Consider the following 22,518-nt stretch of genomic DNA (forward strand, 5'->3'; position numbering starts at 1 on the left):
ATTCTTCAGACTCACAGACCCGCATCCCCACACATTTCACTCACACAGCAGCTCTCCCCACACTTCTTGAAGCAAAACTGGCAGATTTGCTGCTTCCTCTTATACCCACCCAAATCTTGGGAGGAATTTTCAACAGAATTTGGAGATTTCCTTCACTGCCCTCCCACAGCAATTCCTGATATCGCTGCCAGCTCTCTCCGGCAAACACGCAATCGGCACGGCAGCCCTGCAATGGTCTTCTAGCAAGTTCGCTGCTAAAGAAAACGCCGGCACCTCCAGGACCAACCGCTAAAAAAAGGCCCCGGTGGCGCTTTCGCTTTCACTTCCCCTTCCCTGCACCGCCCGTGCGAGCCCCGCAGCCCTCGCAGCCCGAGAAGCGCCGCGCTTTCGGCAGCCCAGCAAACATCGCCGCCTCTGCCCCGACACCGCCCCGTTCCCGCAGGATGCCCCGCGGGCGGGGACAGCGCGGAGCTGCCCCGGGCCCCGCCCGCCCCGCGCAGCCCCAGCGCGGCCGAGGCCGCTGCGCCGCGTCCCTGCCCCTGCCCGGCCCGCGACAGCCGCGAGAGGAGACAGCGCCCGCCGGGCCGGGCCGGGCCGGGCACAGCGAACCCCGCCGGGCCTGCCGGGAGCGCCTCTGTCACAGACAGCCCGACACGGACGTGCATCGTGTGCAACCGAAAAAGGACAAACAGACCCGTGCAGAGCTTGCACTTCTTTTATTGTGCCAGCAACAGGACCCACAACATACATCCCCGTGTAAGGAAAGCGGTTACATCTCTGTCTTTGGTATTATACAGGTAAACTATGGTGTCTCAGAGAATATTATAATGATAAACATAAAACAGTAGCAAAAAAAATTATATTTTGAAATTAAAACTTTCTCCTTCAAATAGTCCATAGGCACCATCTGCCCTTCTATTTCACTCTTTGTTACATGACCAGAACCAGGGGACAGGGAATAAACCCAAGTGTCCTGGGGTGATGTAAAAAAGGTACTCGGCCGAAATACCACCATGGGACATCTCTTATAACAGCGAACGTTCATTCCCACTCGTGCCCCGCTGTTAGCCAAAAGCCCCCATCTATGCAGGATGTTCAGCAATACCTGGAACAGGCTGCCAAAAACTCCTTTCAGCTCCAGGCAATGTATCAAGGCACTCACTCAATGCAGGAGACTGGAAGGTAAAAGGCAAGGGCAGCTACAAATGTGCTCCAGCCTTGTCACAAGCAAAAGTAACAATCCCATGGGCTCTCACTGCCTGACTCGGCCTGCTGGACACCACAAGTGAACTCAAGCACAGAAAAAGCGCTCACAGAGCAAGTGGGATGGTTCTTGTGTCAGCAAGAACCTGGAGACCTCAAGCACACAGGCACAGGAGTGGGTGGACATGGCACGTGCTCTGTTTGTCTAAGCAGATCTGTTATTCCTGCCAAGCCTAAGATCCAGACTACAGAAGAAAATCAGGCACAGCTGAAAGAAACAATTAGTGCAGAATGAGTCACCTTGTTCTAGGGAAATATAAATTTATTGTCTGAAGGCACCTATGCCGCCAAGACATCTCCTCCTTAGGGACAGCAAAATCTGCCACAGAACAAAATGCTGCAAGTTTTGTTGTGCCGGATGAAGAAGAGGAAGGGATGATCAGCAGTAAATTTTAAAGATCTTTTTGCACCTAATGTAATTCTTACTACAGCTGTGGCAGCAGCTGCTTCAGTGCCTTCTTCATCGACTACCACAAAGGATTTGTGAACCACTTCAGAGAGCACCAGCTCATTACCAGGAGAGATGACAAGTGACATTCCTGAAAAGTCTGCCTTCCCTGACTCAAATGCATCAGGCATTCCCATTCTTCTTAAAATAGGTTTCAGATCATAATTTTCTTCCAGTTTAAATTTGGGTAAATACACCTCCACCTCTGTAGATTTCATCATTTCGGGACTGATCCAACCCATCAGCTTCTCATGTGTAAGTTCTCTTTCCAGCTGAAGAAAAATTCCAAATTTACTTAATTACAGTGAGAACAGAGTCAATATTACATAGCCAAAGTAGGGATTTCTGTGTCTTTATTCACACAGCACATAACATGAATGGGGTTTTTCCCTTTGTTATGCATGAAGACTCTGGAGGTTTTCATTTCGTTTTTAATTGGGGAATAAATGACTCAAGAAGCCTTGGTAATAAACTCCTGGTCCAGAGTTCCAAAGAGCCCAAACTCGTATCCTACCCTCAGCACAAAGGAGATCCTGCCCTTTCCTCTGAGCCTCCTGCCAACCAGTGAGCCACACACCACCTGCCAGCTGCTCAGCACACAACACCTACAGGACAAGCCACAGCACTTCCAAAGAGCCCACCCAACATCCCCTCTCCACATTCCATCATCACCACACTGTGCCTTCCCCACAACCACAGCTGACCTCTGCCCCTGAGCAGGGCCAGCTCTGCTTCCACAGCCTCTGCCCAAGGGAGCAGCACACAGCCTGAGCAGCACTGACATGGCAGGGGCTGTCCCTTTGGGGACAGCCAGGAGAGGGACATTTCTGCTGGCCTGGAGCACCAGGGACACAATTGCGCTGGAACTCAACTGCAGGTCTCTGTGCAATTCAGACTTTCTTCCCTGGAAGGATTCAGCCTCTCTTTGCACTCAGCTCAACTACTTACTCTTTCCAAGCCTGTGGAGCCATCCTGGATTGCATCAGGGAGCAGGATGATCATGCTCAGTTCTTTTCCCACATAGGGCAGCTCCAGGATTTTGGTCTGCAAGTCCCCAGCGTAGGTCCATTTAAAAGTTGCTTCCTTGAACATCATCTGCACAGGTTTGGTCTCTTTCTAGAAATCAAGAGATGCCAACAGTTAGTGCTGAGCTTCTCTGCTGCTCTCACACTACATAGCAGGCAGCAAGTCACTCATGGCCTTTTAGGATTTGACCAAAGGGAACTGATCACACACCATAGAGGGCAGCCCTATCACTGCCATTTGGAGAGCATGAGGTGCATACAGTGCATGATATTCCACCACAACTCAAAAGCAGATTATTCATCAGCCCTATATCCTTTTGGTGATGCATCTTGAAAGCTGGTTCTAAGCTTGCACAGCTGCAGGGAATAGAAAATGCAACACTGTTTCTGGATTCTCCTGCCAGCTTTTTCAACACATTCCTATAGGAAGAGACCAAGGTGGCAGCAGCCTAGTCATTCCAGCAGTCTCTGAAATGCTGTTGGAGGTACTCTTGGTGTAAGCAGCAACATTCCCTTATTTAGAAGTTATATCAGCACATTCAAATTTTCCTGGATTTATTTCACCACTGCAGGGAGGGACAGTTTCCAGACTGGCAGGAGATCTTCCATTTTCCACAATGGCTGCTTCAAGCAGCTGAGTTAAGCAAGGCACATCACCAGGTCTTGTTCGTGACTCCTGGAGGCCAACCCAGGGCTGCAAGGAATCCTGAGGGGCAGCCACGGCCTGTCCATGCCAGGGGCCAAGTCCTCCTCAGGAGCACTGATCTACTTCTAATAACAAGGCTGCACAGAACACAGGTCTTCAGAGGAAATTTGTTTTCCATTTCACATGGATTGGCTCAGGGGCAGAAATGCAGCAAGGAAGCTCTGACTGAAGAAGACTGAAATTCACAAACTTTCACATCTCACTTTGTGCTATATCAGAAGTTCTAGTAATGATGTGAAAGTTCAGAGAAACTCAGCAAAGAGAGACCTCCAGGAAAAGGGAGGGGGAATAAGGAATCTCACACAGCCTATGCAATGGAACCCTGATTGAAAGATGTCATTTCTTCTTAAAGGTGGTCATTTCAGACAACATCCACCTAACAGGGCATTGTCAGCATTTTAGCCCATCATACCTTATTAATGTGGAATGGCCTTTCTGTGGTACTTGCTTTGTTGAACTGCTTTTCCCAGTTGCCTTTGAAATAGATGGCATTCACCAACACAAGCCTGGTCAGGGAATTAAGAGTCCCCTCTGCCAACAGGTTCTGAATTTTGCCTTTAAGACACAAAGAAAAAAACACACATTAATTAAAAGGTTGACATGGATCTAATTATTCTCCAAGATAGTATCATGTCTCCATTTGTTACACAACAGAGAAGAGAATCATGTACCAGGTACATCAACAGCTCACTATTTGAGTAGTGTAAATTCACAATCCTATATCCTGAACTAGGTGTTTACCCACACAATGGCATCCATTAAACACAACTTGGAAAAGCACTCACCTTCAGTCCTTTCCTCCACCCAGACATTGATTTGTTTCCTGGAATCCTCCCAAGCATGCAGGAAGTCCATCTGTTCCAGGCCAGCATGGTAGGATTTCTGACTGGACTCTATAAATGACTAACAGGGACATTCACAACAGATTTTCAGCAAGAGATTTACTCCCCTTCAGACACAAGTGATTCTTGCATACTCCAAGGAAATCAGCCAGCTTTCCTTCCCTAGCTTCATTTAGCTTAAACTTCTCACTGACAAGCTCCTTCGAGGATCTATACCACTTCTTTGAATTAGGAAATTTTATTGAATGGCTCATTCACTGTAGTACGGTTATTTTTTTTCCCTGTATGTATTTTATGCTTCAGGTACATATGATTTAATAAGTTGGTTTATCAGAGTTTTGCTAGAAGATACATCAACCATTTGTCCCACAGCCAAAGAGAGGAATGCATCGCAGAAGCCTCATGTGTAGACACTGATGGATTTTACCCTGCTTTGCCATATTCAGAGCACGTGTTATTTAAAGGAGATAATCCACCAAGTTCAGACTCTGGCAGAATCTATTGCACTCCTGCATCTCAGCACAGAAACATTGGAAATCAAACCCCAAAGCCTGCCTTGACCTCCAGAGGATAGAGGCACTAACTACATTATGCTAAGACATGCCACAAATTTAATGGCTACTTACTGGAAGAAACTCCAAGGTCTTTTCTCCATAGAGGCGGTTCGCAGTTCTCAGGATGTATTTGGTGTTTGGATCATTAATTTCAGAGAGAAGGGACTGATACCCTTTGTGAGCATCCTGGGCATTCTTCAGACAAAGCACCTGCACAAAGACAGCATCTGCAGGGCTTGTACAAGTCATAAATTGGGGAGCAGCAGAATCGGGAGCCCTGATTTTCCTTCCCTCAAGGCAAGCACTACAGGATCACAGAATGGCTCAGTCTGGAAGGGACCTGTGGGGACAATCTGCTACAAAGCCCTGCCCAAGCAGGGACACCTAGAGCTGGAAGCTCAGAATGTGTCCAGATGGATTTGGAGTATCTAAAACTATAGCAACAACATAGATTTCCCAGATATTTTTATAAAGTACATGGAAACATGATATGAGCTTACACTCCTCTCCTACTTTGCAATGGAAGCAAACATCCAAACCAACAGGACTGGTTCTGTACTTAATATTGTCACTTTCTACATAACACACAAGTCAAGAGATATCTGCTACCTGAAGAACTTTTTAAAAAGAAATAAATCAAGATGCAGTTACCAGTCTGAAATATAGACTGTGGGTTATTGAAAATATTTTATTGTGCTTGGCTCCATTTTCAGATTGTGTATCACATGATAATAAGCCCAAGCAAGCAAGGAAAAAAAATTATGTAGCCACCTCTGGATCAAGTAAAAAAAACTCCAGGTACATTTTAATTACATATTAAAGAACATCAGTCTCAAACATGACAGAAAAAACTCGCCCATATTAAATCCAGAAACTTCTTCATTATGTACTTAACAAAGCTCACATTAAAAAACCAAAGAAAACAGGTCCTGTTTACACAAACACCCCAGAGGAAGAGCTCTGCTCTCTCACACCACAGTGACAATCACTTTTTAGCACAAGTGCATGTCACAGACTGGAAGACACATCTCTTCCTCAAATGATCCCATCAAATGCAATCCAGTGACTTTATTTTGACCTACCTTACGAATCTGGGCTTCTGTGCTACCTCTTGAACCCAGCAAAACCATGGACAAAGCAGAAGAAATACTAAATGGTGAAAAGAACACATTCTGCCCACTGTTCTTCTCACACAGCCTTCTTAACAGGTCCACAGCAAAAGCTGTGTTTGCTGCACAGAGGCTTTCCATGCTTCCAAGCCTGGGACATCAAACACAGAATGATTCAAATTTATTTGAACACAAATCAGTTATTTGTTATTTGTATACGTTTTACACTTCCCAGCATAAACTAGGCAGCAAAGGCTGGAAATTTCTCAGCTCACTGGAGACTGATTTTATTCCACAAGCACCTGAGATCCCATACCACACATTTGAATTATTTTACCAGTTTAGTGTCTGCTTCTAAATTTCAATCCCATACGTACACAGTGTGACTTCTTTTGACGTGATCAGGCACAACAGCATTTTCTGCAGGACTTCCTGAAAGAAGTTCCTCTTGACTTCACAGAGAAAATAATTTCCTTTCATTGGGCCCCCAGAGCCAGAGTTCGACATCAGACCAGCAGAATTACCAACTCTTACCTTCTCTAAGTCTGCAGACCTTCAGTGGTATCTGCAGCTTGCTTCTACGTGTGCACAGAGAGATTTAAATCTGCCAACCAGGCTGGCAGGAGTCAGCAGAGGGACTTTGCCTAAAAGCAACAGAACGAGCAAGAATTTGTCACAAAAACATTCTCTACCGAAAAATAAGAAACAGAAGCCCCACAACAATCAGACTGAAAAGAACCAGAATAGGAACCCCAAAAGAACCAAAATCCTCCACCAAGCATATCTGAATGACAATACAATAGGATACTTCTTCCCCTACAACTGTTCTTATCACTCTATGGATATGTTAACGAACTATATATAAAATGAAAATTCTTTGCATTATAACTGGAAATTGGAACGATTTGTGCCGGCAAATTCACGTTTAAATTCTTCAGACTCACAGACCCGCATCCCCACACATTTCACTCACACGGCAGCTCTCCCCACACTTCTTGAAGCAAAACTGGCAGATTTGCTGCTTACTCTTATACTCACCCAAATCTGGGGAGGAATTTTCAACAGAATTTCGGGATTTCCTTCACTGACCTCCCACAGCAATTCCTGATATCGCTGCCAGCTCTCTCCGGCAAACACGCAATCGGCACGGCAGCCCTGCAATGGTCTTTTAGCAAGCTCTGTGCTAAAAAAACCACCGGCACCTCCCGAGCCAACAGCTAAAGCAATGCCCCGGTGGCGCTTTCGCTTTCCTTCCCCTTCCCTGCACCGCCCGTGCGAGCCCCGCAGCCCTCGCAGCCCGAGAAGCGCCGCGCTTTCGGCAGCCCAGCAAACATCGCCGCCTGTGCCCCGACACCGCCCCGTTCCCGCAGGATGCCCCGCGGGCGGGGACAGCGCGGAGCTGCCCCGGGCCCCGCCCGCCCCGCGCAGCCCCAGCGCGGCCGAGGCCGCTGCGCCGCGTCCCTGCCCCTGCCCGGCCCGCGACAGCCGCGAGAGGAGACAGCGCCCGCCGGGCCGGGCCGGGCCGGGCACAGCGAACCCCGCCGGGCCTGCCGGGAGCGCCTCTGTCACAGACAGCCCGACACGGACGTGCATCGTGTGCAACCGAAAAAGGACAAACAGACCCGTGCAGAGCTTACACTTCTTTTATTGTGCCAGCAACAGGACCCACAACATACATCCCCGTGTAAGGAAAGCGGTTACATCTCTGTCTTTGGTGTTATACAGGTAAACTATGGTGTCTCAGAGAATATTATAATGATAAACATAAAACAGTAGCAAAAAAAATTATATTTTGAAATTAAAACTTTCTCCTTCAAATAGTCCATAGGCACCATCTGCCCTTTTATTTCACTCTTTGTTAAAGGACCAGAACCAGGGGACAGGGAATAAACGCAAGTGTCCTGGGGTGATGCAAAAAAGGTACTCGGCCCAAATACCACCATGGGACATCTCTTATAACAGTGAACGTTCATTCCCACTCGTGCCCCGCTGTTAGCCAAAAGCCCCCATCTATGCAGGATGTTCAGCAATACCTGGAACAGGCTGCCAAAAACTCCTTTCAGCTCCAGGCAATGTATCAAGGCACTCACTCAATGCAGGAGACTGGAAGGTAAAAGGCAAGGGCAGCTACAAATGTGCTCCAGCCTTGTCACAAGCAAAAGTAACAATCCCATGGGCTCTCACAGCCTGACTCGGCCTGCTGACACCACAAGTGAACTCATGCACAGAAAAAGCACTCACAGAGCAAGTGGGATGGTTCTTGTGTCAGCAAGAACCTGGAGACCTCAAGCACACAGGCACAGGAGGGGTTGGACATGGCACGTGCTCTGTTTGTCTAAGCAGATCTGTTATTCCTGCCAAAACTAAGATCAAGACTACAGAAGAAAATCAGGCACAGCGGAAAGAAACAATTAGTGCAGAATGAGTCACCTTGTTCTAGGGAAATATAAATTTATTGTCTGAAGGCACCTATGCTGCCAAGACATCTCCACTTTAGGGACAGCAAAATCTGCCACAGAACAAAATGCTGCAAGTTTTGTTGTGCCGGATGAAGAAGAGGAAGGGATGATCAGCAATGAATTTTGGAGTGGACATTATTGCACCGGAAAACGCACACATTAGCATAGCTGTGGCAGCAGCTGCTTCAGTGCCTTCTTCATTGACTTCCACAAAGGATTTGTGAACCACTTCAGAGAGCACCAGCTCATTACCAGGAGAGATGACAAGTGACATTCCTGAAAAGTCTGCCTTCCCTGACTCAAATGCATCAGGCATTCCTATGCTTTTTAGAATAGGTTTCAGATCATAACCTTCTTCCAGTTTAAATCTGGGTAAATACACCTCCACCTCTGTAGAACTCATCATTTCGGGACTGATCCAACCCATCAGCTTCTCAAGTGTAAGTTCTCTTTCCAGCTGAAGAAAAATTCCAAATTTACTTAATTACAATGAGAATTGAGACCATATTACATAGCCAAAGTAGTGATTTCTGTGTGTTTATTCACATAGCACAAAACATGCATGGGGTTTTTCCCTTTGTTATGCATGAAGACTCTGGGGATTTTCTTTTTATTTTTAATTGGGGAATAAATGACTCAAGAAGCCTTGGTAATAAACTCCTGGTCCAGAGTTCCAAAGAGCCCAAACTCTCATGCTACCCTCAGCACAAAAGAGATCCTGCCCTTTCCTCTGAGCCTCTTGCCAGCCAGTGAGCCACACACCACCTGCCAGCTGCTCAGCACACAACACCTACAGGACAAGCCACAGCACTTCCAAAGAGCCCACCCAACATCCCCTCTCCACATTCCATCATCACCACACTGTGCCTTCCCCACAACCACAGCTGACCTCTGCCCCTGAGCAGGGCCAGCTCTGCTTCCACAGCCTCTGCCTAAGGGAGCAGCACACAGCCTGAGCAGCACTGACATGGCAGGGGCTGTCCCTTTGGGGACAGCCAGGAGAGGGACATTTCTGCTGGCCTGGAGCACCAGGGACACAATTGCGCTGGAACTCAACTGCACGTCTCTGTGCAATTCAGACTTTCTTCCCTGGAAGGATTCAGCCTCTCTTTGCACTCAGCTCAACTACTTACTCTTTCCAAGCCTGTGGAGCCATCCTGGATTGCATCAGGGAGCAGGATGATCATGCTCAGCTCATTTCCCACATAGGGCAGCTCCAGGATTTTGGTCTGCAAGTCCCCAACGTAAGTCATGTTGAAAGTTGCCTCCTTGAACATCATCTGCACAGGTTTGGTCTCGTTCTAGAAATCAAGAGATGCCAACAGTTAGTGCTGAGCTTCTCTGCTGGTCTCACACTACAAAGCAGGCAGCAAATAACTCATGGCCTTTTAGGATTTGACCAAATGGAACTGATCACACACCATAGAGGGCAGCCCTATCACTGCCATTTGGAGAGCATGAGGTGCATACAGTGCATGATATTCCACCACAACTCAAAAGCAGATTATTCATCAGCCCTATATCCTTTTGGTGATGCATCTTGAAAGCTGGTTCTAAGCTTGCACAGCTGCAGGGAACAGAAAATGCAACAGTGTCTCTGCATACTCCTGCCAGCTTTTTCAACACATTCCAGCAGGGAGAGACCAAGGTGGCAGGAGCCTAGTCATTCCAACAACAGTCTCTGAAATGCTGTTGGAAGTACTCTTGGGGTAAGCAGCAACATTCCCTTATTTAGAAGTTATCTCAGCACATTCAAATATTCCTGGATTCATTTCACCACTGCAGGGAGGGACAGTTTCCAGACTGGCAGGAGATCTTCCATTTTCCACAATGGCTGCTTCAAGCAGGTGAGTTAAGGAAGGCACATTACCAGGTCTTGTTCGTGACTCCTGGAGGCCAACCCAGGGCTGCAAGGAATCCTGAGGGGCAGCCACAGCCTGCCCATGCCAGGGGCCAAGTCCTCCTCAGGAGCACTGATCTACTTCTAATAACAAGGCTGCACAGAACACAGGTCTTCAAAGTAAATTTGTTTTCCATTTCACATGGATTGGCTCAGGGGCAGAAAAGTTGCAGCGAAATTCTGACTGAAGAAGATTTAAATGCACAAACTTTCACATCTCTCTTTGTGCTACATGAAAGGTTCTAATAAGGATGTGAAAGTTCAGAGAAACTCAGCAAAGAGAAACTTCCTGTGAAAGGGAGGGGGAATAAGGAATCTCACACAGCCTATCCCAGGGAACCCTGATTGAAAGATGTCATTTCTTCTTAAAGGTGGTCATTTCAGACAACATCCACCTAACAGGGCATTGTCAGCATTTCAGCCCATCATACCTTATTAATGTGGAATGGCCACTCTCTGGTACTCTGTTTGTTGAACTGCTCTTTCCAGTTGCCTTTGAAATAGATGGCATTCACCAACACAAGCCTGGTCAGGGAATTAAGAGTCCCCTCTGCCAACAGGTTCTGAATTTTACCTTTAAGACACAAAGAAAAAACACACATTACTTAAGAGGTTGACATGGATCTAATTATTCTCCAAGATAGTATCATGTCTCCATTTTATACACAACAGAGAAGAGAATCATGTACCAGGCACAGCAACAGCTCACTATTTGAGGTGTTTGAATTCACAATCCTATATCCTGAACTAGGTGTTTACCCACACAATGGCATCCATTAAACACAACTGAGCCCTGGGAAAAGCACTCACCTTCAGTCCTTTCCTCCACCCAGCCATTGATTTGTTTCCTGGAATCCTCCCAAGCATGCAGGAAGTCCATCTGTTCCAGGCCTGCATGGTAGGATTTCTGAGTGGACTCTATAAATGACTAACAGGGACATTCACAACAGATTTTCAGCAAGAGATTTACTCCCCTTCAGACACAAGTGATTCTTGCATGCTCCAGGGAAATCAGCCAGCTTTCCTTCCCTGCTTCATACAGAGCCATTAATGTTCAGGCTGACATGATCCTACTAGGAGTTATTCCACTTCTTTAAACAAATAATCAATATTGTTATGGCTTATGCACTGTACTACAAACTCCTACACTTCATAGACAAGGATGGTGGGGAGGGTGTTCTTGTTTTTATTTTGTGCTTTATGGAAATCACTTATAATTTTATAAATTACTTTAAGAGAGTTCTGCTAAGGGATACATCAACCATTTGTCCCACAGCCAAAGAGATTAATGGATCACAGAACCCTCAAGAGAAAAGACTGATGGATTTCACCCTGCTTAGCATCACTTGTCCATACAGAACACAAATAATTTAAAATGAGATTCTCTACAAGATTTACTTACCAGGCTCTGGCAGAATCTATTACACTCTTCCATCTCATCACAGAAACATGTGAAATCAAACCCCAAAGCCTGCCTTGACCTCCAGAGGAATGAGGCACTAACTACATTATGCTAAGACATGCCACAAATTTAATGGCTACTTACTGGAAGAAACTCCAAGGTCTTTTCTCCATAGAGGCGGTTCGCAGTTCTCAGGATGTATTTGGTGTTTGGATCATTAATTTCAGAGAGAAGGGACTGATACCCATTGTGAGCATCCTGGGCATTCTTCAGAGAAAGCACCTGCACAAAGACAGCATCTGCAGGGCTTGTACAAGTCATAAATTGGGGAGCAGCAGAATCGGGAGCCCTGATTTTCCTTCCCTCAAGGCAAGCACTACAGGATCACAGAATGGCTCAGTCTGGAAGGGACCTGTGGGGACAATCTGCTACAAAGCCCTGCCCAAGCTGGGACACCTAGAGCTGGAAGCTCAGAATGTGTCCAGATGGATTTGGAGTATCTAAAACTATAGCAACAACATAGATTTCCCAGATATTTTTATAAAGTACATGGAAACATGATATGAGTTTACACTCCTCTCCTACTTTGCAATGGAAGCAAACATCCAAACCAACAGGACTGGTTCTGTACTTAATATTGTCACTTTCTACATAACACACAAGTCAAGAGATATCTGCTACCTGAAGAACTTTTTAAAAAGAAATAAATCAAGATGCAGTTACTGTCTGAAATATAGACTGTGGGATATTGAAAATATTTTATTGTGCTTGGCTCCATTTTCAGAATGTGTATCACATGATAATAAGCCCAAGCAAGCAAGGAAAAAAGAAATTATGTAGCCACCTCTGGATCAAGTAAAAAAAATTCCAGGTACATTTTAATTACATATTAAAGAACATCAGTCTCAAACATGACAGAAAAAACTCGCCCATATTAAATCCAGAAACTTCTTCATTATGTACTTAACATTGCTCACATAAAAAAACCAAAGAAAACAGGTCCTGTTTACACAAACACCCCAGAGGAAGAGCTCTGCTCTCTCACACCACAGTGACAATCACTGTTTAGCACAAGTGCATGTCACAGACTGGAAGACACATCTCTTCCTCAAATGATCCCATCAAATGCAATCCACCAAGTGTATTTTGACCTACCTTACGAATCTGGGCTTCTGTGCTACCTCTTGAACCCAGCAAAACCATGGACAAAGCAGAAGAAATACTAAATGGTGAAAAGAACACATTCTGCCCACTGTTCTTCTCACACAGCCTTCTTAACAGGTCCACAGCAAAAGTGCTGTTTGCTGCACAGAGGCTTTCCATGCTTCCAAGCCTGGGACATCAAACACAGAACAACAATGATCAAATTTATTTGAATACAAATCAGTTATTTGTTATTTGTATACCTTCTACACTTCCCAGCAAAAACTAGGCAGCAAAGGCTGGAAATTTCTCAGCTCACTGGAGACTGATGTGGTGCTACAAGCATCTAAAATTCGATACTACAGATTTAAGTTACTTTATCAGTTTAGTGCCTGCTTCTAAATTTCAATCCCATACCTACACTTTTTATGACTTCTTTTCAGGTGGTCAGACACAACAGCATTTTCATCAGGACATACAGAAGGAAGTTTCTCTTGACTTCACAAAGCAAATAATTTCCATTTATTGGACCACCAGAGCCAAAGTTAGACATCAGAACAGCAGAATTACCAACTCTTACCTTTTCTAAGTCTGTAGAGCTTCAGTGGTAGCTGCAGCTTGCTCTTGGGTATGCACGCTGGGTTTTAAACCTGCCAGCCAGGCTGGGAGAAGTCAGCAGAAGGACTTTGCCTAAAAGCAAGAAAACTTGCAAGAATTTCATTGTCACTAAAACATTCTTTACTGAAAAATAAGAAAAAGAAACCCCACAAACAAATCGATAAAAAGCACAAGAAGAAATCCCAAACAAACTGAAATCTCCAACAATACTAAGCAAATAGAAATCACATTAAAAAAGGATATTTGCTCCGCACAACTTCATTTATTGCTCCAACTTTATGGCATTAATATAAAAGAAAAATTCATTGCATTATAGCTGGAAATTGGAAGGATTCGTGCTGGCAAATCCACGTTTAACCTCTTCTGACTGACACACCCCGCATCCCCACACATTTCACTCACACGGCAGCTCTCCCTACACTTCTTGAAGCAAAACTGGCAGATTTGCTGCTTCCTTTTATACCCACCCAACTGGGGGGAGGAGTTTTCATCAGAATTACGGGATTTCCTGACCTGCCCTCCCACAGCAATTCCTGATATCGCTGCCAGCTCTCTCCGGCAAACACGCAATCGGCACGGCAGCTCTGCAATGGTCTTCTAGCAAGCTCTGTGCTAAAAAAACCACCGGCACCTCCCGAGCCAACAGCTAAAGCAATGCCCCGGTGGCGCTTTCGCTTTCCTTCCCCTTCCCTGCACCGCCCGTGCGAGCCCCGCAGCCCTCGCAGCCCGAGAAGCGCCGCGCTTTCGGCAGCCCAGCAAACATCGCCGCCTCTGCCCCGACACCGCCCCGTTCCCGCAGGATGCCCCGCGGGCGGGGACAGCGCGGAGCTGCCCCGGGCCCCGCCCGCCCCGCGCAGCCCCAGCGCGGCCGAGGCCGCTGCGCCGCGTCCCTGCCCCTGCCCGGCCCGCGACAGCCGCGAGAGGAGACAGCGCCCGCCGGGCCGGGCCGGGCCGGGCACAGCGAACCCCGCCGGGCCTGCCGGGAGCGCCTCTGTCACAGACAGCCCGACACGGACGTGCATCGTGTGCAACCGAAAAAGGACAAACAGACCCGTGCAGAGCTTACACTTCTTTTATTGTGCCAGCAACAGGACCCACAACATACATCCCCGTGGAAGGAAAGCGGTTACCTCCCTGTCTTTGGTATTAAACAGGAAAACTATGGTGTCTCAGAGAATATTAATATGATAAACATAAAACAGTAGCAAAAAAGATAATATTTTGCAATTAAGACTTTCTCCTTCAAATAGTCCATAGGCACCATCTGCCCTTTTATTTCATTCTTTGTTACATGACCAGAACCAGGGGACAGGGAATAAACCCACGTCCTGGAGTGATGTAACTAAGGTACTCGGCCCAAATACCACCATGGGACATCTCTTATAACAGCGAATGTTCATTCCCACTCGTGTCCAGCTGTTAGCCAAAAGCCTCCATCTATGCAGGATGTTACGGATACGAACGAGACCAAACTTTCTCCAGAGAAAGAGGTTCTCGTTTATTAAAATAGCTACAAGGAACGGAGTGCCCAGGATAAGCCCAGGTACCCACACAGCGAGCCAAAAACGAAAACAGTGCGCTCACCCCAAGTGCACTGGGTTCTCCCAAACAACAAGTACCCCAAAAGAAGAAGAACCCTGACCCAAACGAATTCCCCACATTTATAGTACCCGTGGAGTGCAGGACTGGTGCACTTTGGATCCTAATGATGACTGCTCCATTTCCAGGCTTCTCATTGGTCTTTACCGCCGTTCATTCTGGACCAATCGTTTCTGTAGGGCTTCAAATGATTGGTCAGATGTTTCATCCAATCTCTCTTCGACCTTGCCTAGCCCCATCAGACCCCTGTTTCACCAAACACTGGACCCTTCTAGCATATTCTTATAAGCCCCCCCTTTAACATAATACAAATAATATAACATAATTAATACAATATAATTGAACTATATACTATTTTAACTTAACTTAACTTTTACCTATAACAGGACGTTCAGCAATACCTGGAACAGGCTGCCAAAAACTCCTTTCAGCTCCAGGCAATGCATCAAGGCACTCAATGGAGGAGACTGGAAGGTAAAAGGCAAGGGCAGCTGCAAATGTGCTCCAGCCTTGTCACAAGCAAAGGTAACAATCCCATGGGCTCTCACTGCCTGACTCTGCCTGCTGACACCAAAAGTGAACTCAAGCACAGAAAAAGCGCTCACAGAGCAAGTGGGATGGTTCTTGTGTCAGCAAGAACCTGGGGACCTCAGCACACAGGTTCAGGAGGGGTTGGACATGGCACGTGCTCTGTTTGTCTAAGCAGATCTGTTATTCCTGCCAAGCCTAAGATCCAGACTACAGAAGAAAATCAGGCACAGCTGAAAGAGACAATTAGTGCAGAATGAGTCACCTCGTTCTAGGGAAACATAAATTTATTTGTCCGAAGGCACCTGCCAGTGCTGCCAAGACATCTCCTCCTTAGGGACAGCAAAATCTGCCACAGAACAAAATGCTGCAAGTTTTGTTGTGCCGGATGAAGAAGAGGAAGGGATGATCAGCAATGAATTTTGGAGTGGACATTATTGCACCGGAACACGCACACATTAGCATAGCTGTGGCAGCAGCTGCTTCAGTGCCTTCTTCATTGACTTCCACAAAGGATTTGTGAACCACTTCAGAGAGCACCAGCTCATTACCAGGTGAGATTCCTGAAAAGTCTGCCTTCCCTGACTCAAATGCATCAGGCATTCCCATGCTTTTTAGAATAGGTTTCAGATCATAACCTTCTTCCAGTTTAAATCTGGGTAAATACACCTTCACCTCTGTAGAACTCATCATTTCGGGACTGATCCAACCCATCAGCTTCTCATGTGTAAGTTCTCTTTCCAGCTGAAGAAAAATTCCAAATTTACTTAATTACAATGAGAATTGAGACCATATTACATAGCCAAAGTAGTGATTTCTGTGTGTTTATTCACATAGCACAAAACATGCATGGGGTTTTTCCCTTTGTTATGCATGAAGACTCTGGGGATTTTCTTTTTATTTTTAATTGGGGAATAAATGACTCAAGAAGCCTTGGTAATAAACTCCTGGTCCAGAGGTCCAAAGAGCCCAAACTCTCACGCTACCCTCAGCACAAAGGAGATCCTGCCCTTTCCTCTGAGCCTCTTGCCAGCCAGTGAGCCACACACCACCTGCCAGCTGCTCAGCACACAACACCTACAGGACAAGCCACAGCACTTCCAAAGAGCCCACCCAACATCCCCTCTCCACATTCCATCATCACCACACTGTGCCTTCCCCACAACCACAGCTGACCTCTGCCCCTGAGCAGGGCAAGCTCTGCTTCCAGAGCCTCTGCCTAAGGGAGCAGCACACAGCCTGAGCAGCACTGACATGGCAGGGGCTGTCCCTTTGGGGACAGCCAGGAGAGGGACATTTCTGCTGGCCTGGAGCACCAGGGACACAATTGCGCTGGAACTCAACTGCAGGTCTCTGTGCAATTCAGACTTTCTTCCCTGGAAGGATTCAGCCTCTCTTTGCACTCAGCTCAACTACTTACTCTTTCCAAGCCTGTGGAGCCATCCTGGATTGCATCAGGGAGCAGGATGATCATGCTCAGTTCTTTTCCCACATAGGGCAGCTCCAGGATTTTGGTCTGCAAGTCTCCAACGTAGGTCATGTTAAAAGTTGCCTCCTTGAACATCATCTGCACAGGTTTGGTCTCTTTCTAGAAATCAAGAAATGCCAACAGTTAGTGCTGAGCTTCTCTGCTGCTCTCACACTACATAGCAGGCAGCAAGTCACTCATGGCCTTTTAGGATTTGACCAAAGGGAACTGATCACACACCATAGAGGGCAGCCCTATCACTGCCTTTTGGAGAGCATGAGGTGCATACAGTGCATGATATTCCACCACAACTCAAAAGCAGATTATTCATCAGCCCTATATCCTTTTGGTGATGCATCTTGAAAGCTGGTTCTAAGCTTGCATAGCTGCAGGGAATAGAAAATGCAACAGTGTTTCTGGATTCTCCTGCCAGCTTTTTCAACACATTCCTATAGGAAGAGACCAAGGCGGCAGGAGCCTAGTCATTCCAGCAGTCTCTGAAATGCTATTGGAGGTACTCTTGGTGTAAGCAGCAACATTCCCTTATTTAGAAGTTATATCAGCACATTCAAATTTTCCTGGATTCATTTCACCACTGCAGGGAGGGACAGTTTCCAGACAGGCAGGAGATCTTCCATTTTCCACAATGGCTGCTTCAAGCAGGTGAGTTAAGGAAGGCACATTACCAGGTCTTGTTCGTGACTCCTGGAGGCCAACCCAGGGCTGCAAGGAATCCAGAGGGGCAGCCACGGCCTGCCCATGCCAGGGGCCAAGTCCTCCACAGGAGCACTGATCTACTTCTAATAACAAGGCTGCAGAGAACACAGGTCTTCAGAGGAAATTTGTTTTCCATTTCACATGGATTGGCTCAGGGGCAGAAAAGTTGCAGGGAAGTTCTGACTGAAGAAGATTTAAATGCACAAGCTTTCACATCTCTCTTTGTGCTACATGAAAGTTTCTAATAAGGATGTGAAAGTTCAGAGAAACTCAGCAAAGAGAAACTTCCTGTGAAAGGGAGGGGGAATAAGGAATCTCACACAGCCTATCCCAGGGAACCCTGATTGAAAGATCTCATTTCTTCTTAAAGGTGATCATTTCAGACAACATCCACCTAACAGGGCACTGTCAGCATTTCAGCCCATCATACCTTATTAATGTGGAATGGCCACTCTCTGGTACTCTGTTTGTTGAACTGCTCTTCCCAGTTGCCTTTGAAATAGATGGCATTCACCAACACAAGCCTGGTCAGGGAATTAAGAGTCCCCTCTGCCAACAGGTTCTGAATTTTACCTTTAAGACACAAAGAAAAAACACACATTACTTAAGAGGTTGACATGGATCTAATTGTTCTCCAAGATAGTATCATGTCTCCATTTGTTACACAACAGAGAAGAGAATTATGTACCAGGCACAGCAACAGCTCACTATTTGAGGTGTTTGAATTCACAATCCTATATCCTGAACTAGGTGTTTACCCACACAATGGCATCCATTAAACACAACTTGGAAAAGCACTCACCTTCAGTCCTTTCCTCCACCCAGACATTGATTTGTTTCCTGGAATCCTCCCAAGCATGCAGGAAGTCCATCTGTTCCAGGCCAGCATGGTAGGATTTCTGACTGGACTCTATAAAAGACTAAAAGGGACATTCACAACAGATTTTCAGCAAGAGATTTACTCCCCTTCAGACACAGATGACTCTTGCAAGCTCCAAGGAAATCAGCCAGCTTTCCTTCCCTGCTTCATACAGAGACATTAATGTTCAGGCTGACATGATCCTACTAGGAGTTATTCCACTTCTTGAAACAAATAATCAATATTGTTATGGCTTATGCACTGTACTACAAACTCCTACACTTCATAGACAAGGATGTTGGGGAGGGTGTTCTTGTTTTTATTTTCTGCTTCATGGAAATCACTTATAATTTTATAAATTACTTTAAGATATTTCTGCTAAGGGATACATCGACCATTTGTCCCACAGCCAAAGAGATTAATGGATCACAGAACCCTCAAGAGAAAAGACTGATGGATTTTACCCTGCTTAGCATCACTTGTCCATACAGAACACAAATAATTTAAAAAGAGCTTCTCTACAAGATTTACATACCAGGCTCTGGCAGAATCTATTGCACTCCTGCATCTCAGCACAGAAACATTGGAAATCAAACCCCAAAGCCTGCCTTGACCTCCAGAGGATAGAGGCACTAACTACATTATGCTAAGACATGCCACGAATTTAATGGCTACTTACTGGAAGAAACTCCAAGGTCTTTTCTCCATAGAGGCGGTTCGCAGTTCTCAGGATGTATTTGGTGTTTAGATCATTAATTTCAGAGAGAAGGGACTGATACCCATTGTGAGCATCCTGGGCATTCTTCAGACAAAGCACCTGCACAAAGACAGCATCTGCAGGGCTTGTACAAGTCATAAATTGGGGAGCAGCAGAATCGGGTGCCCTGATTTTCCTTCCCTCAAGGCAAGCACTACAGGATCACAGAATGGCTCAGTCTGGAAGGGACCTGTGGGGACAATCTGCTACAAAGCCCTGCCCAAGCTGGGACACCTAGAGCTCATAGCTCAGAATGTGTCCAGATGGATTTGGAGTATCTAAAACTATAGCAACAACATAGATTTCCTAGATATTTTTATAAAGTACATGGAAACATGATATGAGTTTACACTCCTCTCCTACTTTGCAATAGAAGCAAACATCCAAACCAACAGGACTGGTTCTGTACTTAATATTGTCACTTTCTACATAACAGACAAGTCAAGAGATATTTGCTACCTGAAGAACTTTTTAAAAAGAAATAAATCAAGATGCAGTTACTGTCTGAAATATAGACTGTGGGATTTTGAAAATATTTTATTGTGCTTGGCTCCATTTTCAGAATGTGTATCACATGATAATAAGCCCAAGCAAGCAAGGAAAAAAAAAATTATGTAGCCACCTCTGGATCAAGTAAAAAAAACTCCAGGTACATTTTAATTACATATTAAAGAACATCAGTCTCAAAAAAACTCGCCCATATTAAATCCAGAAACCTCTTCATTATGTACTTAACATTGCTCACACAAAAAAACCCAAAGAAAACAGGTCCTGTTTACACACACACCCCAGAGGAAGAGCTCTGCTCTCTCACACCACAGTGACAATCACAGTTTAGCACAAGTGCATGTCACAGACTGGAAGACACATCTCTTCCTCAAATGATCCCATCAAATGCAATCCAATCAACTTTATTTTGACCTACCTTACGAATCTGGGCTTCAGTGCTACCTCTTGAACCCAGCAAAACCATGGACAAAGCAGAAGAAATACTAAATGGTGAAAAGAACACATTCTGCCCACTTTTCTTCTCACACAGCCTTCTTAACAGGTCCACAGCAAAAGTGCTGTTTGCTGCACAGAGGCTTTCCATGCTTCCAAGCCTGGGACATCAAACACAGAACAACAATGATCAAATTTATTTGAATACAAATCAGTTATTTGTTATTTGTATACCTTCTACACTTCCCAGCATAAACTAGGCAGCAAAGGCTGGAAAATTATCGGCTCACTGGAGACTGATTTGGTGCCACAAGCACCTGAAATTCCATACTACAGATTTGAGTTACTTTATCAGTTTAGTGCCTGCTTCTAAATTTCAATCCCATACCTACACTTTTTGTGACTTCTTTTGAGGTGGTCAGGCACTACAGGATTTTCGGTCAGGACATACAGAAGGAAGTTTCTCTTGACTTCACATAGCAAATAATTTCCATTTATTGGACCACCAGAGGCAAAGTTAGACATCACAACAGCAGAATTACCTACTCTTACCTTCTCTAAGTCTGCAGACCTTCAGTGGTACCTGCACAGTGGTAGCAGTGGTATGCACGCTGGGTTTTAAACCTGCCAGCCAGGCTGGGAGAAGTCAGCAGAAGGACTTTGCCTAAAAGCAAGAAAACTTGCAAGAATTTCATTGTGACTAAAACATCCTTTACTGAAAAATAAGAAAAAGAAACCCCACAAACAAATCGATAAAAAGCACAAGAAGAAATCCCAAACAAACTGAAATCTCCAACAATACTAAGCAAATAGAAATCACATTAAAACAGGATATTTGCTCCGCACAACTTCACTTATTGCTACAAGTTTATGGCACTAAATATAAAAGAAAAATTCATTGCATTATAGCTGGAAATTGGAAGGATTCGTGCTGGCAAATCCACGTTTAACCTCTTCTGACTGACACACCCCGCAGTCCCACACATTTCACTCACACGGCAGCTCTCCCTACACTTCTTGAAGCAGAACTGGCACATTTGCTGCTTCCTTTTATACCCACCCAACTGGGGGGAGGAGTTTTCATCAGAATTACGGGATTTCCTGACCTGCCCTCCCACAGCAATTCCTGGTATCGCTGCCAGCTCTCTCCGGCAAACACGCAATCGGCACGGCAGCTCTGCAATGGTCTTTTAGCAAGCTCTGTGCTAAAAAAACCACCGGCACCTCCCGAGCCAACAGCTAAAGCAATGCCCCGGTGGCGCTTTCGCTTTCCTTCCCCTTCCCTGCACCGCCCGTGCGAGCCCCGCAGCCCTCGCAGCCCGAGAAGCGCCGCGCTTTCGGCAGCCCAGCAAACATCGCCGCCTCTGCCCCGACACCGCCCCGTTCCCGCAGGATGCCCCGCGGGCGGGGACAGCGCGGAGCTGCCCCGGGCCCCGCCCGCCCCGCGCAGCCCCAGCGCGGCCGAGGCCGCTGCGCCGCGTCCCTGCCCCTGCCCGGCCCGCGACAGCCGCGAGAGGAGACAGCGCCCGCCGGGCCGGGCCGGGCCGGGCACAGCGAACCCCGCCGGGCCTGCCGGGAGCGCCTCTGTCACAGACAGCCCGACACGGACGTGCATCGTGTGCAACCGAAAAAGGACAAACAGACCCGTGCAGAGCTTACACTTCTTTTATTGTGCCAGCAACAGGACCCACAACATACATCCCCGTGGAAGGAAAGCGGTTACATCTCTGTCTTTGGTGTTATACAGGTAAACTATGGTGTCTCAGAGAATATTAATATGATAAACATAAAACAGTAGCAAAAAAAATTATATTTTGAAATTAAAACTTTCTCCTTCAAATATTCCATAGCCACCATCTGCCCTTTTATTTCATTCTTTGTTACATGACCAGAACCAGGGGACAGGAATAAACCCAAGTCTCCTGGGGTGATGTAACAAAGGTACTTGCCCCAAATACCACCATGGGACATCTCTTATAACAGCGAACGTTCATTCCCACCCTTGCCTAAGTGCGGCTCCAGCTGTTAGCCAAAAGCCACCATCTATGCAGGATGTTCAGCAATACCTGGAACAGGCTGCCAAAAACTCCTTTCAGCTCCAGGCAATGTATCAAGGCACTCAATGCAGGAGACTGGAAGGTAAAAGGCAAGGGCAGCTACAAATGTGCTCCAGCCTTGT

At 46.2% G+C, this 22,518-nt stretch overlaps 3 protein-coding genes across 3 annotated transcripts; all 3 read right to left on the reverse strand.

Annotated features, from left to right (window-relative positions):
* Positions 1–771: 771 nt before the first annotated feature.
* On the reverse strand, positions 772–6,088 carry LOC131093521 (serpin B6-like). Its single transcript, XM_058040749.1, has 6 exons — positions 5,921–6,088; positions 4,911–5,048; positions 4,228–4,345; positions 3,855–3,997; positions 2,660–2,827; positions 772–1,983 (listed from the first exon to the last, which is right to left on the reverse strand). The coding sequence occupies exons 1-6, from the start codon at positions 6,086–6,088 to the stop codon at positions 1,567–1,569; spliced, it is 1,152 nt and encodes a 383-aa protein (XP_057896732.1). The 3' UTR covers positions 772–1,566.
* A 2,352-nt stretch (positions 6,089–8,440) lies between these two features.
* LOC131093680 (serpin B6-like) lies at positions 8,441–14,005 on the reverse strand. Its single transcript, XM_058040990.1, has 8 exons — positions 13,937–14,005; positions 13,432–13,541; positions 12,864–13,041; positions 11,853–11,990; positions 11,117–11,234; positions 10,738–10,880; positions 9,540–9,707; positions 8,441–8,863 (listed from the first exon to the last, which is right to left on the reverse strand). Exons 3-8 carry the CDS (start codon positions 13,029–13,031, stop codon positions 8,441–8,443), a joined length of 1,158 nt encoding a protein of 385 aa, XP_057896973.1. The 5' UTR covers positions 13,032–13,041; positions 13,432–13,541; positions 13,937–14,005.
* Positions 14,006–15,165: 1,160 nt separating this feature from the next.
* LOC131093595 (serpin B6-like) lies at positions 15,166–20,924 on the reverse strand. The gene is made up of 7 exons (XM_058040871.1): positions 20,892–20,924; positions 20,323–20,500; positions 19,320–19,457; positions 18,584–18,701; positions 18,212–18,354; positions 17,017–17,184; positions 15,166–16,340 (listed from the first exon to the last, which is right to left on the reverse strand). Exons 2-7 carry the CDS (start codon positions 20,488–20,490, stop codon positions 15,930–15,932), a joined length of 1,146 nt encoding a protein of 381 aa, XP_057896854.1. The 5' UTR covers positions 20,491–20,500; positions 20,892–20,924; the 3' UTR covers positions 15,166–15,929.
* Positions 20,925–22,518: the final 1,594 nt, after the last annotated feature.

Source organism: Melospiza georgiana, chromosome 1, assembly GCF_028018845.1.
Source record: "Melospiza georgiana isolate bMelGeo1 chromosome 1, bMelGeo1.pri, whole genome shotgun sequence".
NCBI classification, from domain to species: Eukaryota; Metazoa; Chordata; class Aves; order Passeriformes; family Passerellidae; genus Melospiza; species Melospiza georgiana.